At 40.0% G+C, this 13,889-nt stretch overlaps 1 protein-coding gene across 4 annotated transcripts in view; it reads left to right on the top strand.

The window, feature by feature from the left end:
* Nucleotides 1–13,573, top strand: part of pxylp1 (2-phosphoxylose phosphatase 1) — a 175,639-nt gene extending 162,066 nt beyond the window's left edge. For all 4 annotated transcript variants that reach the window (XM_072572796.1, XM_072572794.1, XM_072572795.1 and 1 more), the window contains 2 exons: nucleotides 5,159–5,298; nucleotides 12,466–13,573. In XM_072572796.1, the coding sequence (XP_072428897.1) occupies nucleotides 5,159–5,298; nucleotides 12,466–13,397 (1,072 nt within the window). In that variant the 3' untranslated portion in view covers nucleotides 13,398–13,573. The remainder of the gene's footprint in view (nucleotides 1–5,158; nucleotides 5,299–12,465) is intronic.
* Nucleotides 13,574–13,889: the final 316 nt, after the last annotated feature.

Genomic DNA, 13,889 nt, shown 5'->3' with positions numbered 1-13,889 from the left:
CAGGGGAATGGGATTTTCCACAATTTTACAACACAGCAGACCTCTGAATGACCTCAGACCCAGAGAATATAGAATGTAGGGGATCTCCCAGGAGTGTTTGAACCATCGGGTCCAGTGTTAAAGAAGGCATCAATGACAATTTTAGCAAGATCAGACAATGTTACTAAGGTGAAAGTAGGTGGTCTTAATGATGCAGAAACAAAAGTCCATATCAGGGTCAAATGTGACCGCCAAGGTTACAAACAGACTGTCTTAGTGTAAGACTGTTGCCATTCCATGAATGGTATTTTAAAATGAAAATTTCTGATGTTGCCACAGTTTGGGATCTTTTAGCTACTTTCCATAGAAAAGATGTAGAAGACCTTAAATTATTAATATTCATGCAAATTAAAGGAGAAGGAAGCCTAACATTTGAGTATTTGAGGTGCTCTTGAGTTAACATTTGCGTTGTTTCCTCATTGACTGACAATAATCATTCAGAAGTTTTATTGGTGGTTGATAATGGTTTCACACCAAATCTGTCAAACTGTTTTACATTTTGTTCAGGGTGTGAACATTCACAAATGAAGATAGGCACTGACACAAGCTGTATGGCTTTTGGAAGCAGGACACTACATAAGAAGTGAAAACATAACAGTCTGCAAGAATCATTGAACGTTAGAGAAGGGATTTTGAAAGCATAGTTCTATTACCAATGCAAATTTCATCATATCAATGCAATTATAGCAATAGATTTAATGACTGATTATTATCCATTTAATTTGCAAAGGTATTTAATATACTTAATATCATTTACATGTAGCTACATTGAAGTAACTTCAGTGTTTCCATGGAAACACTGCTTAAGGATGTGAAAACTCAAAGTCATAGATAGAAAGCCAAGTTAATCAAAATCTGGCACCAGTTATTGCTAAGAACAATCTCCACATGCATAACTTTCTTTCTGAAAAAGAAGTAACTTAATTTGGAAATCATCAAATTGTTTAAAACAAGATATTAAGAAAGTCTTACTAAGCATTCTATTTGATAATGCTTTCTATATTCATAAATAAAACTGCATTACTTGGATTTTGCTTCAAAATGTAAATAAAGCCAGTAATTTATTTTATCATTTTTGGGATGCCGTCGATTTCCTCTTAGTTTTAGTGTTGTCAGTCACAGTGAAATTGTCTGAGCATCTTAATTTTCTGTGCATTGATTTTGACAGCTCTGCGTCTGTCTGTCGGAAGGGACATTAAAATAACATCCCCTTCTGGTTTAGAACAGCTGCTCGTATATTTTAGTATGCCTGAAGTCAGGCTAAGAAAATAAGAAACTTGCATTGAATTGATAATATGCTTTATCTCCCATTGGTGGACATAAGAAATGACAATGAATTAATTTATTTTCATCAATATTTTTGCATTGTAACACTCACTCATTTCAGCAAATCAGTCTTTGGCACAGTAACAAAATGAATCATCTTATGAAACAAACAGATTCTTTCATGAATAAACTGCTCTGTAAAAGTTATTTTCCCCATCTCCCCTAAGAAACCTGACAGCACCAATACCCGATGTGAAAATCAGGGCAGTAACCTGGTGGTAGCTGAGTGAGTAGGAAACTCGGACGGCAGGGAGCGATGGTAGTTTAAGTGGTCAAGGTGGATGGACATGATGTGTACTGAGAAGTGTCGTTGATAAGCGTGGTGAGATGGTTGTGCACTGACAGAGTTAGAGTGAGTGTTTTTTTTATTCATGGAATATAGGCAGATCTAGCTTTGCCAACGTTTATTGCATATCCCTAATTGCTCTTAAGAAGGTAAAGATGAGCTGCTTTCTTGAACTGCTGTAGTCCATATGCTATAGGCAAACCCACAATGCCATTAAGGAGGGAATTCTAGGATTTTTTTCCTATCAACATTGAAGAAATAGCGATATATTCCAGCTCAGGATGGTCACTGGCTTGGAGGGAAATTTGTTGGTTGTGTTCCATGTGTCTGTGGCCTTGTCTTTCCAGGTGGCAATGGTCATAGGTTTGAAAGTATTGTCTAAGGTGAATTTTTACAGTGCAGCTTGTAGATGGGACATGTTGCTGCTACTGAGCGTGGAGGGAATGAATGTTTGGGGATGTGGTGCCAAACAAGTGGGCTGCTTAGTGATGGATCGTGTCAAGCTTCCTGAGTGGTGTTGGAGCTGCACCCATCCAGGCAAGTGGGGAGTATTCAATCACCTCCTGACTTGTGTCTTGTAGATTGTGGATACGCTCTGGAGAGTCAGAAGATGAGTTATTCATTGAAGGATTCTTACTTTCTGACCTGTTTGCATAGCCACTCAATTTTTATGGCTAGCCCAGTTCAGTTTCTGGTCAATGGTAATCTGTAGGATGTTGATAGTTGCGAATTCAATGATGGTAATGCCATTGAATGACCCAAGGGATGATGGTTAGATTCTTTTTAGTTGGAGATGGTCATTGCTTGACATTTGTGTGATGCAAATGTTACTTGCCACTTTTCAGTCAACCCTGGCTATTGTCCAAGTCTTGCTGCATTTGGACATGGTTTACTTCTGAGAAGTCTTAGATGATGCTGAACATTCTGCGATCACCGTCCTTACTTCTGACCTTATGACGAATGGGAGGTCATTGATGGAAGAGCTGAAGGAAGTTGGGCCTTGGATGGCACTCTGAGGACCTCCTGTAGAGATGTCCTGGAGCTCAGCTGACTGGCTTTAAATAACCATAACCATCTTCCTCTGTACCAGGTATGACTCTAGCCAATGGAGAGTTTTCCTCCTGATTCCCAAAGACATCCACTTTGATAGGGCTCCTTGATGCCATGATCAGGCAAATGCTGCCTTGATGTCAAGAGCAGAAAGTGAGGACTGCAGATGCTGGAGATCAGAGCTGAAAATGTGTTGCTGGAAAAGTGCAGCAGGTCAGGCTGCATCCAAGGAACAGGAGAATCGATGTTTCGGGCATCAGCCCTGAAGAAGTGCTGATGCCCGAAACGTCGATTCTCCTGTTCCTTGGATGCTGCCTGACCTGCTGCACTTTTCCAGCAACACATTTTCAGCCTTGATGTCAAGAGCAGTCAATGTCATCTCTGTAGTCCTGTCAGTATGAGGTAGCGGAAATACGATGGAGGCACTCGCCTGTCTGAGCACAGAGGGCCATTGACCTTCTCTCCACATTCTGCGTGTTTCCCTTCATGTGGAACATTTCATTGCTGTCGCAGTCCAGGCTAATTTAAATTTGCTAATCAGAAGGAAAAAAAATTCTCCTCCTCTTGTGCTACCCATCCACTAGCATCTCCAGGTCCCTATCTGCAAAATAGTGTGATAGCTTCCTTTTCTGCAATATAACAGTCTGATATGACAGTATGAGGGGCAGCTTCTCATTTGCAGCATCGAAGGTGTGCAACAATAGTTTGAATAAGATGCCATCAGATGACATCAGAGAATTCGATTTCCATCTCTGCTGTCAATCAGATGAAGGGCAGACGATTGCATGAGAAAGCTTTATGTGGATTGGCTGCCTCGAATCTAACTCAAAGGCACTTTGCCAGTAAAATGAGAAAATTTAATGCACAGTAACTGATAGGGGTCCTTTGTAAATGTAAGTGGGTTCAGCAGACTGCAACTGAATGTTTGACATCCATTTATCGTGCAATCCTGGTATGTGCGAAGAACAGATGGAACCAATACTACTTCTATTCGAGAAAGCCAGTAGCAAGGGATCCTCTTGTGGCACAGTGATCCTGTCCCTGCCCCTGAACCAGGAGGTCCGCATTCAAGTCCCAACTACTCTAGAACTGTATAATAACACCTCTGACCAGGGTGACTAGAAAAGTAGGTTTAATTAAAAAAAACAGAAAGCCAGTTGCTGGAGGATAATACAGGAGCCAACTTAGACTCAGCCTTAAGTTTATTTACAGATTGAAACATTACAAGAATGCAACTCCAAACTTGAGGGGTCTGTGGCCACTGGTAGTGTCCCTCCCTACCTTGCCTGAAGGCTAATGTTCAATTCCCACCTGCTCTCTCGTTGTATCATACATGTCAGAACAGATGGAGTTAAAATATCTACAACCTCAAAGTTAATCATGCCACTGTTCATTAAATGTTGTTTACATGCTCAAGTCAAACCCCAATTAATGCCCTCTACCTGCATAAAATTAAACACAATTGATACACAATCTGCAATACTCATTATCGAAAGGCAATCAAATGAGCTGTGTGGAATAAGCTATTTTGTTAAATTTCATTGTACTCTATACCCAGCCATTTGAGACTCTGCTGAAGCAGTGCTAGCATCCCTTCCTCGGGGCCAGGAGACTTGGGTTCAAGGCCCACCCAGGGGTGTGTCATAACAACTCTGAATAGACAGATTTGAAAGCATCTCCACACCCAACAATTTGCCATTGGTTGACCCTACATAGTTAACATGCTTTTATTTTGGATAACTGTAATTTTTCTAACAATTTTAAACCATTTTTCTCCTGAACTGCAAATCCTGGCACTACTGGTGCATAACTGAAATATTGCACATATCAGAAATCTGAACCAGAAATTTGAAAATACTCAGTCTGACTGCAATTTTAAGAGAAACAGAGTTAGTAGTTGAGGTCGATGGCCTTTTGCAAAGTCTTGTTGAAAGTAACTCTCTTTTTCTCTCCCCAGATATGGCCAGATCTGATGAATGTTTCATGTTGTACTGTTTTAATTTCCAGCATGCACTCTGTTTTGCTCTTGTAGGAAGTTAATTAGAGATTTGTTCAAGGTGTACAAAATGGTGAAGAGTGCTGATAGAGGATCTAAGGGGAAACTGCTTCTGGTGGCAGAACGATCAGTGAGTCAGTGGGTGCAGCTTGAAGATAATGGCAAAACAATTTGGCATAATGAGGAAAAGCAGATTAAGCAATGAGTTGTGGACATGTGATACACATTAACTGAAAGGGTGATGGAAGCAGAGAAAATTAATTTTTTCTATAACAAGGAATTTTCAGCTTTGCAGACAGATAAGAGTTAGCTAAAGCAGAATAAAAACAGTGACTGTAATGAGGGAAGCAGTACAGGCTTTTGTCGAAGTATGTTCCTGTGAATTGCAGTTTTGCTGCTTATTAAATGCTTTAATTTGCATCCAGAAGTATTAAACTATATTTTTCTTTCTCTGTTGAAAGGAAACCCTCTCACCGGCTGCTGGAAACCTTCATTAAGAACAGGAACATCGTCACGGCCTGTAAACTGGATGGTCCCTTGAATAATATTGCTCTCCTCCCCAGCCATACAGTGTGTGAAATGGGAGAACTGACCCAAATAGGTGAAGTACCACGCAACTTAGGTTTTAGTTTAATTTTTGTGGTGGTGCAAGTGTAAATCTTGTGTGGAGTGTGCGAGTTCTGCTGCAATGTGTGAAGGGCAGAAGTGCAATTACATGATGAAGGATAAAGTTAAAAAATCACATAAACCAGGTTATAGTCCAATAGGTTTACTTGGAAGTACAAGCTTTCAAAGCACTGCTCCTTCATCAGGTAGCTACTGGGGCAAGATCATATGACGCAGCATTTATAGTAAAAGATCAAAGTGTCATACAACTGATGCAATGTATTGAACAGACCTAGATTGCTGTTAAGTTTTTAATCACTTAGAATGGGTTGCAGGTTTTGGTTCTTTAATATTCAAATCCCAGAACTTCTTTCAAGTCACATTCCTGAGATAACTTAAGGTTTTATGAGAAAAAAAATGTCATTTCAGCTCAGAAATGCATTAAAGGTGTGAGGTTAGAGTCTGTCTGTATCCCAATCTTGAGTCAGACTGGTTCTATTTTCAAAGTAGGAATTGATAAAATGTCACATGACTGCCTATAGATTGTGTGCTTTTTGAAAAAAATACAATGTATCTGCAAATGCAGATTCACCCCAGAGATTTGTATATGTGTGTGTGTTTGATAGAATGTGTGTGTGAGTGTGATAAAGTAAAAGCCTGAAAGGGTGTGTGTGTGAGTACGAGTTGGGGTATGCATCTGAGAGAGAGAGAGTGAGACAGTGTGTATGCGAGAGGGTCTGTGTCAGTGTGATTGTGTGTAAGAGTGTGTGTGTATGTGGGCTTGTGTGTGAGTGTGTATAGTGTAGTGGGGTCACCTGTAGTGTGATGTGAACCCAAGGTTCCGGTTGAGGCCATCCTCATTGTACTGAACTTGGCAATCAGCCTCTGCGTTGTTGTGTACCTTAAGATTCACCTTTGAGTACGGTCACTGGAAGATCTGAGGCTGAATGTTCTTGACCGTAGAAGTATTCCCCAAATGGGAGAGAACACCCCTGTCTGGTGATTGTTGTGTGGTGTCCATTCGTCCATTGTCGTTGTGTCCGCTTGGTCTTGTCAATATACCATGCCTCGGGGCATCCTTGTCTGCAGTATATGAGATAGACAATGATGGCTGAGTCACATGAGTGCCTGCTGTGTGCGTGGTGGGTGGTGTCTCCACGTGCAATGGTAGTATCTGTGTCAACACTCTGCTTCCCCTTGCAGTGGTTGCCATGACAGGGTGGCATGGTGTTGTGGTCAGATACATTCTATTTTTTTTCAAAAAGCACACAATCTGTAGGCATTCAGTCCATGTGGCATTTTATCAATTTCTATTTTGGAAATAGGACTATTCTGACTCAGAGTTGGGATATAGACAGATTCTAACCTCACACCTTTAATGCATTGTCTGAGCTGAGATGTCACTTTTTTTTTCTTTATACAACCTTAAGTTATCTCAAGACTGTGACTTGAAAGAAGTTCTGGGATTTACATATCAATGAATCAAAACTTCAACCATTCTAAGTGATTAAATACTTTACAGCAATTTAGATTTGTTCAATACTTCACATCAGTTGTACAATACTTTGATGTTTTACTATAATTTCTGTGTACAATGATCCTGCCCCACCTGATGAAGGAGCAGCGCTTCAAAAACCTGCACTTCCAAATAAACCTGTTGGACAATAACCTAGTGTTGTGTGATTTTGAATTCTGTCCACCCCGGTCCAAAACTGTCACCTCCACATCTTGAATATAAAGAATGTGTTTGTAGAGAATGTGTGATGCAGAAGTGAGGTTTCTCTTATTCATGAGATGTTGGCATTAATAGACAGGCAAACATTTCTGCTGGACATTTATATGCAAAGGACATTTATGAACTAGATAGGTTTTATGACAATTCACAATGGTTATGTGGTCGCCAATAGACCAGATTTTTATTCCATACTTCGTATTGAATTCAGAATTCACCATCTGCCAAGGTGGGATTTAAACTTATGATTCCTGAAGAAGGGCTCATGCCCGAAACGTCGATTCTCCTGCTCCTTGGATGCAGCCTGACCTGCTGTGCTTTTCCAGCAACACATTTTCAGCTCTGATCTCCAGCATCTGCAGTCCTCACTTTCTCCTTTAAACTTATGTCCCCAGATCATTGGCTTGAGGTTCTGGATTGCTAGTTCAATGACATTACAACAAATGCCACCACCTTCTTCATCTGCTAACAGTGGTATATTAAGATTATTTTATCATTACCACTTTCGAATTACCAATAATTGTATCCAGGGTTAATATACATACGTGGAATGCTGGATGACCAAAGAAATTGATTGTTTGGTTCAGAAAAAGAAGGAAGCGTATGTCAGGTATAGACAGGATAGATTGAGTGAATAGTATAAAGGCGATAGGAGTATACTTAGAAATCATGAGGGCAAAATGGGGACATGAGATAGCTTTGGCAAATAGTTAATGAGAAACCAAAGGGTTTTTACAAATACATTAAGGATTAAAGGGTAACTAGGGAGAGAATAGGGCCCCTCAAAGATCAGCAAGGCAGCCGCAGGAGATGGGACAGATTCTAAACGAGTATTTTGCATCAATATTTACTGTAGAAAAGGACATGGAAGATATAGAATGTAGGGACATAGATGGTGACATCTTGAAAAATGTCCATATTACAGAGGAGGAAGTGCTGGATGTCTTGAAACACAAAAAGGTAGATAAATCCCCAGGACATGATCAGGTGTATCCGAGAACTCTGTGGGAAGCTAAGGAAGTGATTGCTGGGCCTCTTGCTGAGATATTTGTATCATCAAAAGTCACAGGTGAGTTGCTGGAAGACTGGAGGTTAGCTAACGTGGTGCCACTGTTTAAGAAAGGTGGTAAGGACAAGCCAGGGAACTATAGATCAGTGAGTCTGACGTCGGTGGTGGACAAGTTATTGGAGGAAATCCTGAGGGACAGGATGTACATGTATTTGGAAAGGCAAGGACTGATTAGGGATAGTCAACAGGCTTTATGTGTGGGAAATCATATCTCTCAAACTTGATTGAGTTTTTTGAAGAAGTAACAAAGGATTGATGAGGGTAGATTGGTAGATGTGATCTATATGGACATCAGTGAGGCGTTTAGCAAGGTTACCTATGGGAGACTGATTAGCAAGGTTAGATCTCACGGAATACAGGGAGAACTAGCTATTTGGATACAGAACTGGCTGAAGCTGGAAGACAGAGGGTGGTGGTATTGGAAGGTTGTTTTTCAGACTGGAGGCCTGTGACCAGTGGAGTACCACAAGGATCGGTGCTGGGTCCACTACATTTCATCATTTATATAAATGATTTGGATGTGAGTATAAAAGGTATAGTTAGTAAGTTTGCAGATGACACTAAAATTGGAGGTGTAGTGGACAGCAAAGAGGGTTACCTCAGATTACAACAGGATCTTGTTCAGATGAGCCACTGGGCTGAGAAGTGGCAGATGGAGTTTAATTCAGATAAATGCAAGGTGCTGCATTTTGGGAAAGCAAATCTTGGCAGGACTTACACACTTAATGGTAAGGTCCTGGGGAGTGTTGCTGAACAAAGAGACCTTGGAGTGCAGGTTCATAGCTCCATGAAAGTGGAGTCAGAGGTAGATAGGATAGTGAAGAAGGCGTTTGGTATGCTTTCCTTTATTGTTCAGAGTATTGAGTACAGGAGTTGGGAGGTCATGTTGCGGCTGTACAGGACATTGATTAGGCCACTGTTGGAATATTGCATGCAATTCTGGTCTCCTTCCTATCGGAAAGATGTTGTGAAACTTGGAAGGGTTCAAAAAAGATTTACAAGGATGTTGCCAGGGTTGGAGGATTTGAGCTATAAGGAGAGGCTGAACAGGCTGGAGCTGTTTTCCCTGGAGTGTCAGAGGCTGAGGGGTGACCTTATAGAGGTTTATAAAATTATGAGGGGCATGGATAGGATAAATAGGCAAAGTCTTTTCCCTGGGGTCGGAGAGTCCAGAACTAGAGGGTATAGATTTAGGGTGAGAGGGGAAAGATATAAAAGAGACCTAAGGGGCAACCTTTTCAAGCAGAGGGTGGTACGTGTATGGAATGAGCTGCCAGAGGAAGTGGTGGAGGTTAGTACAATTGCAACATTTAAAAGGCATCTGGATGGGTATATGAATAGGAAGGGTTAGGTGGGATATGTGCTGGGTGCTTGCAGGTGGGACTAGATTGGGTTGGGATATCTGGTCAGCATGGATGAGTTGGACTGAAGGGTCTGTGCTGTACATCTCTATGACTCTATATCACTGCAGTATGTATGCATTACTGAATTGACCTTGAAGAAAAGTGGGCTTTGAGTAAATGATATGTAAAGAGAATAGCTATGTGTAATTGTTTACTTCTGTCTTATTTTAGTTATAATTTCAACAGAATAATTGTGTACTTTTATCATTTTCAGCAAATATTATGTATTCCAGTTCTTTGATGAAAAATGATCCAATATTTGAATTCATAAAGACAATAGAGTTTAAAGTGGGCATATCTTCAGTGAAACAAGTAATTGCTTAAATAAGAGTTCAAGAAAAACCATTCAAACTAGGCTGTGAGATCTTTATTTGTGGTTTGAGTTAAGTTTGAAATCAAAGTGCGTGGGTGTTTTTACCCATTTGCCAACTTGACTGTGTCGTTGTGCAGCCTCCTTGTGTCCTCCTCAATATATCTTTCCACCTAACTTTGTCATTAGCCATCATGAATACAGAGGAATCTTGATTATCCGGCATTTGATTATCTGAATATCTGATTATCCAGCAAGATTGCAAGGCCCTGATGCTTGGCTGAACTATGTTATCCGGAATTCAATTAACCGAGCGAAATTCTCCCTGCCCGTGACCTTTGGATAATCGAGGTTCCTCTGTACATTACATTTGGTTCACTTTTTAAGTTATTGATAAAGAAAGCAAAAGCTGTAAACCTAGCTAAGATCCTTGCGGTATGACAATAGTCACAAATTGACAACCCAAACTGACCTATTTATTCTTATGCTCTGTTTTCTCTACAATAATTATTCCTTGGTTTATGCTGATATATTACAACCAACATTTCAGTGTCACTGGGGCAAATTCTGCATCTTTTTCTCTAATATCATTGTGGATATACCTACATCAATTGATAGCTCAACACCATCTTCTCAATCTTCACTAGTCACAGGCAATAATGAATGAGTAAAAAAATCCCATGAGTTTTCTGTGCAGTAAGCTGCTGTGCATCTTATTATATGCTTTTTGAGAATCCAGGTACATTGTATGCTCTGATTGCCCCTTTTCCACTCTTTGTAGTTACATCCTCTAAAACACATATCAGATTTGCCATACACAATTTCCATTTTATAAAACTAGGACACTGTGCAATTGATTTTCTAAATGCCCTGCTATATTGTTCCCAACAATAGATTCAAGCAGCTTCCTATTACTAATGTTAGGCTCATTGGTCTGCAAGTTGCTTTAGTTTCTCCCCTTTCCTTCTTGAATTTCTACCATCCAAATCTGGTGGAGCATGCGTATAAACAACCTTTGTGTATTCATGGGCAAGTGTTTGACCATTGCTTTAATGGGGAAATGCTGATTGCAAGAACACTCCACAGAAATTTACCTATCATGCTAAAGAATACACAGTTGGCACTCTGCTGCATTCTTAAGTGACTAAGAAACATTCAATCTATAAAATTTCAATCCAATAAACATTCATTCTATGGATTAACTGAGAGTTTTCTGATGGTCTTTTTCTGTTAATTTAGCAGTTATGTGATACTGCCTTTGTTACTCATACTTCATGTACTTGTGGGCCAACTCCAGATGTTGATTTGACTCTTAGCTCTGGATCTTTATGCTTTTGAAGGTTTGTTTGTGATAGTGACCAGTTCAATTGCCAACATATTAGTTGAATGTGCAAGAAATATTTAAACTTGATTCTCATGAATTGAGTTTATTTGCTGATGTGCAGTTATTGCACAGCAAGAGACAAAAATGCATGAGGCAACAAATGATTTTTTTGATGCAGAACACTGAGTGTATTGCTTTCAGGCATACAACTTGTTTGAGAGGAGAACAAATGGAAACGGTTATTGTTTATTTGCAATGAAATCTCTGCATTGCTAGAATATCTTATTGTGCTCAAAAATTGGATTAGCATGATTATTAAATAACAGCAGGAATTTTCACCGAATCGTTCCTGTGGGAAATGAAAGTTGGTCAATTTCTCTAATGGGCTGCTGATTTGCCAAACCAGGTTTCAAGTTGAAATCCACGCTCTGTGTGTACATATGTCGGCATGAACCTAGGGACGTTTCAACATCAGGTTTTGTTTATATAATCAGAAGTTGTGCCTTACTCGATCCCTGTGGGGAATGGGCCACAATCAAACACTCAAAAGCATTAACTTAATTATTTGGGATAGGATTCAGTCATCTCTGCAGGTTCATAAGGAAACTCTCTCATTTCTCTTTCAATAATCAAGTGGCTTTGATGGCATCATGATTCTGGATCCTCTTAGAGGAATGTGCAAACCTTGCATTGAGATAGCCGTCAAGCATGCTGATGTCGTTTGGAAAATACCGAGGCCTTGGCAAGTGTGGTTAGGGGGTTTAGAGTGGCACCATCAGTGAGGGGCTTCAGTTACACAGACAGACTGGAGAAAGTTTTGACGGTATTTTATAGAAGTCTTCAAAATTACGAATAGGACAACATGAGAAAACATTTTCACACAAAGTGCTTTGAAAGGGTTGTGAAAGAAGTTTGAATTGTAACATTGTTTTGATAAGTATTTTAAAGGGAACTGAAAACACAATGGTGAAAGAAGAGGGGAAGGAACTAATTGGCTATTCACTTTGAAGAACTGATATTCACACAATAGCTTAATTGGTGCTGTATCATTCCACTGCTGCAATATCTACAATACTGATAGTTTTGAGAACATTTAGAGTATGTTTTTGTTACTTTGATGTATCATAGTGTGGCCCACCATTTATCACTGTTTATGAATGATTTCCGTGCAAAATGTTGCAAAATAGGCGAAAGTAGACTCCTCCATTCAGTTGTCATATCTCACTTTGTATCACTGCTGACAGCAAGCAAAAACAGGGCAAAGTGCAAAATAAAACCATTCTCCATTAGGTTGGCTCTTCTCAATCTCTATTTTTGCTTCCAGGAGTTGTCCAGCATCTGTTGAATGGAGAACATTTGCACGACACGTACATTAAGAAACATAAACTGCTGCCTGATAACTGGACTACGAAGCATGTGTATGTGGAATCAACAGGAAAGAGCCGGACACTGCAGAGTGGACTGGCTCTGCTGTACAGCCTACTACCAAAACTGGACTGGGGCAAAATACACATCCGATACCAGTGGAGTACCATTTTCTGCTCTAACAGCTGCGACTGCCCGATGCGTAATCACTACCTAGAGGAGGAACAACGACGCCAGTACAATATGCGGGTTAAAAACAGCCTGTTGGAACAGACATACATAGACATGGCAAAAATTGTGGGGATTCCCACGCGACGGTTAAGAGCAGCTAATCCCATTGACTCTCTGCTATGCCATTTCTGTCATAACATCTCATTTCCATGTACAGAATATGGTTGCATTAAGTTGAACCACTTCAAAGTCATCAAGGCACATCAGCTAGAAGATGAGCAAGACAGGCAGAGGAAGAAGTTGTACTACAAATATGCACTACTTGCAACCCACCCAATTTTAAACCAGACTGTCACTCGCATGCAACAGATTGCTCAAGGGAAAAAGGATGAAATATTTGCCCTCTACTCTGCTCATGATGTCACAGTGGCACCCCTGCTCAGCGCTTTGGGCATTCCTGATGCCAGTTTTCCTCGATTTGGTGCTCGAATAATCTTTGAAATGTGGCAAAATGGACAGGTCAAAAGACAACATTTTATTCGTATTCTTTATAATGGCATTGATGTCACATTCCAAACTTCATTCTGCTCTGGGCACAAAGCACATTCCAAACAACTCCTCTGTCCTTTTGAGAATTTCGTAAGTTTTGTAAGGAAGGACATGTTTGCCATTTTTAACAGCACAAATTATTATGACGCATGCCACAGGAGAGTATTTTAAATAAGTCAGTGCTGGAGTTTCTGTAATGCTGAATGTTGTGTGTTTTAACTATCACTGATTTTGAATTACTGGTGGTATATTTTGATGACATTGTACCTTTCCCAGTGGCAGAGTTGTTTTATTTCCAGTGGTAATAAATTATAATGTGGATTGTACAAATGTCATGCTCCAGTTGTGTGTTGTGACACAGTATTCCAGGGACTTTGTCTACATAATATCATGTTTTGAATTTACAAAAACCCATTGAAGCCAGACATGGTATCCAAAGCTTTCTAAAATAATCCAGGGATAAAATAACAAAGGCATGATTACGCATATATAATACTTCTTTAGGAAAACGTGTGGTGTCAGGGATCTTTCAGCAATCTATCTATACTTAAGAAGGGAGATAAGAATATACCTGAGGAACTATAAACCAGTCAATGTAACAGTGACTGATTGACAAAAGAAAATTGAACCGCTTCCAAAAAAAGCAAATAGGACAATATTTAC

The sequence above is a fragment of the Chiloscyllium punctatum genome, chromosome 6 (genome assembly GCF_047496795.1).
Source record: "Chiloscyllium punctatum isolate Juve2018m chromosome 6, sChiPun1.3, whole genome shotgun sequence".
NCBI classification, from domain to species: Eukaryota; Metazoa; Chordata; class Chondrichthyes; order Orectolobiformes; family Hemiscylliidae; genus Chiloscyllium; species Chiloscyllium punctatum.
The sequence above is the reverse complement of the archived record's forward strand: the minus strand, read 5'-3'. Positions and strand labels throughout refer to the sequence as shown.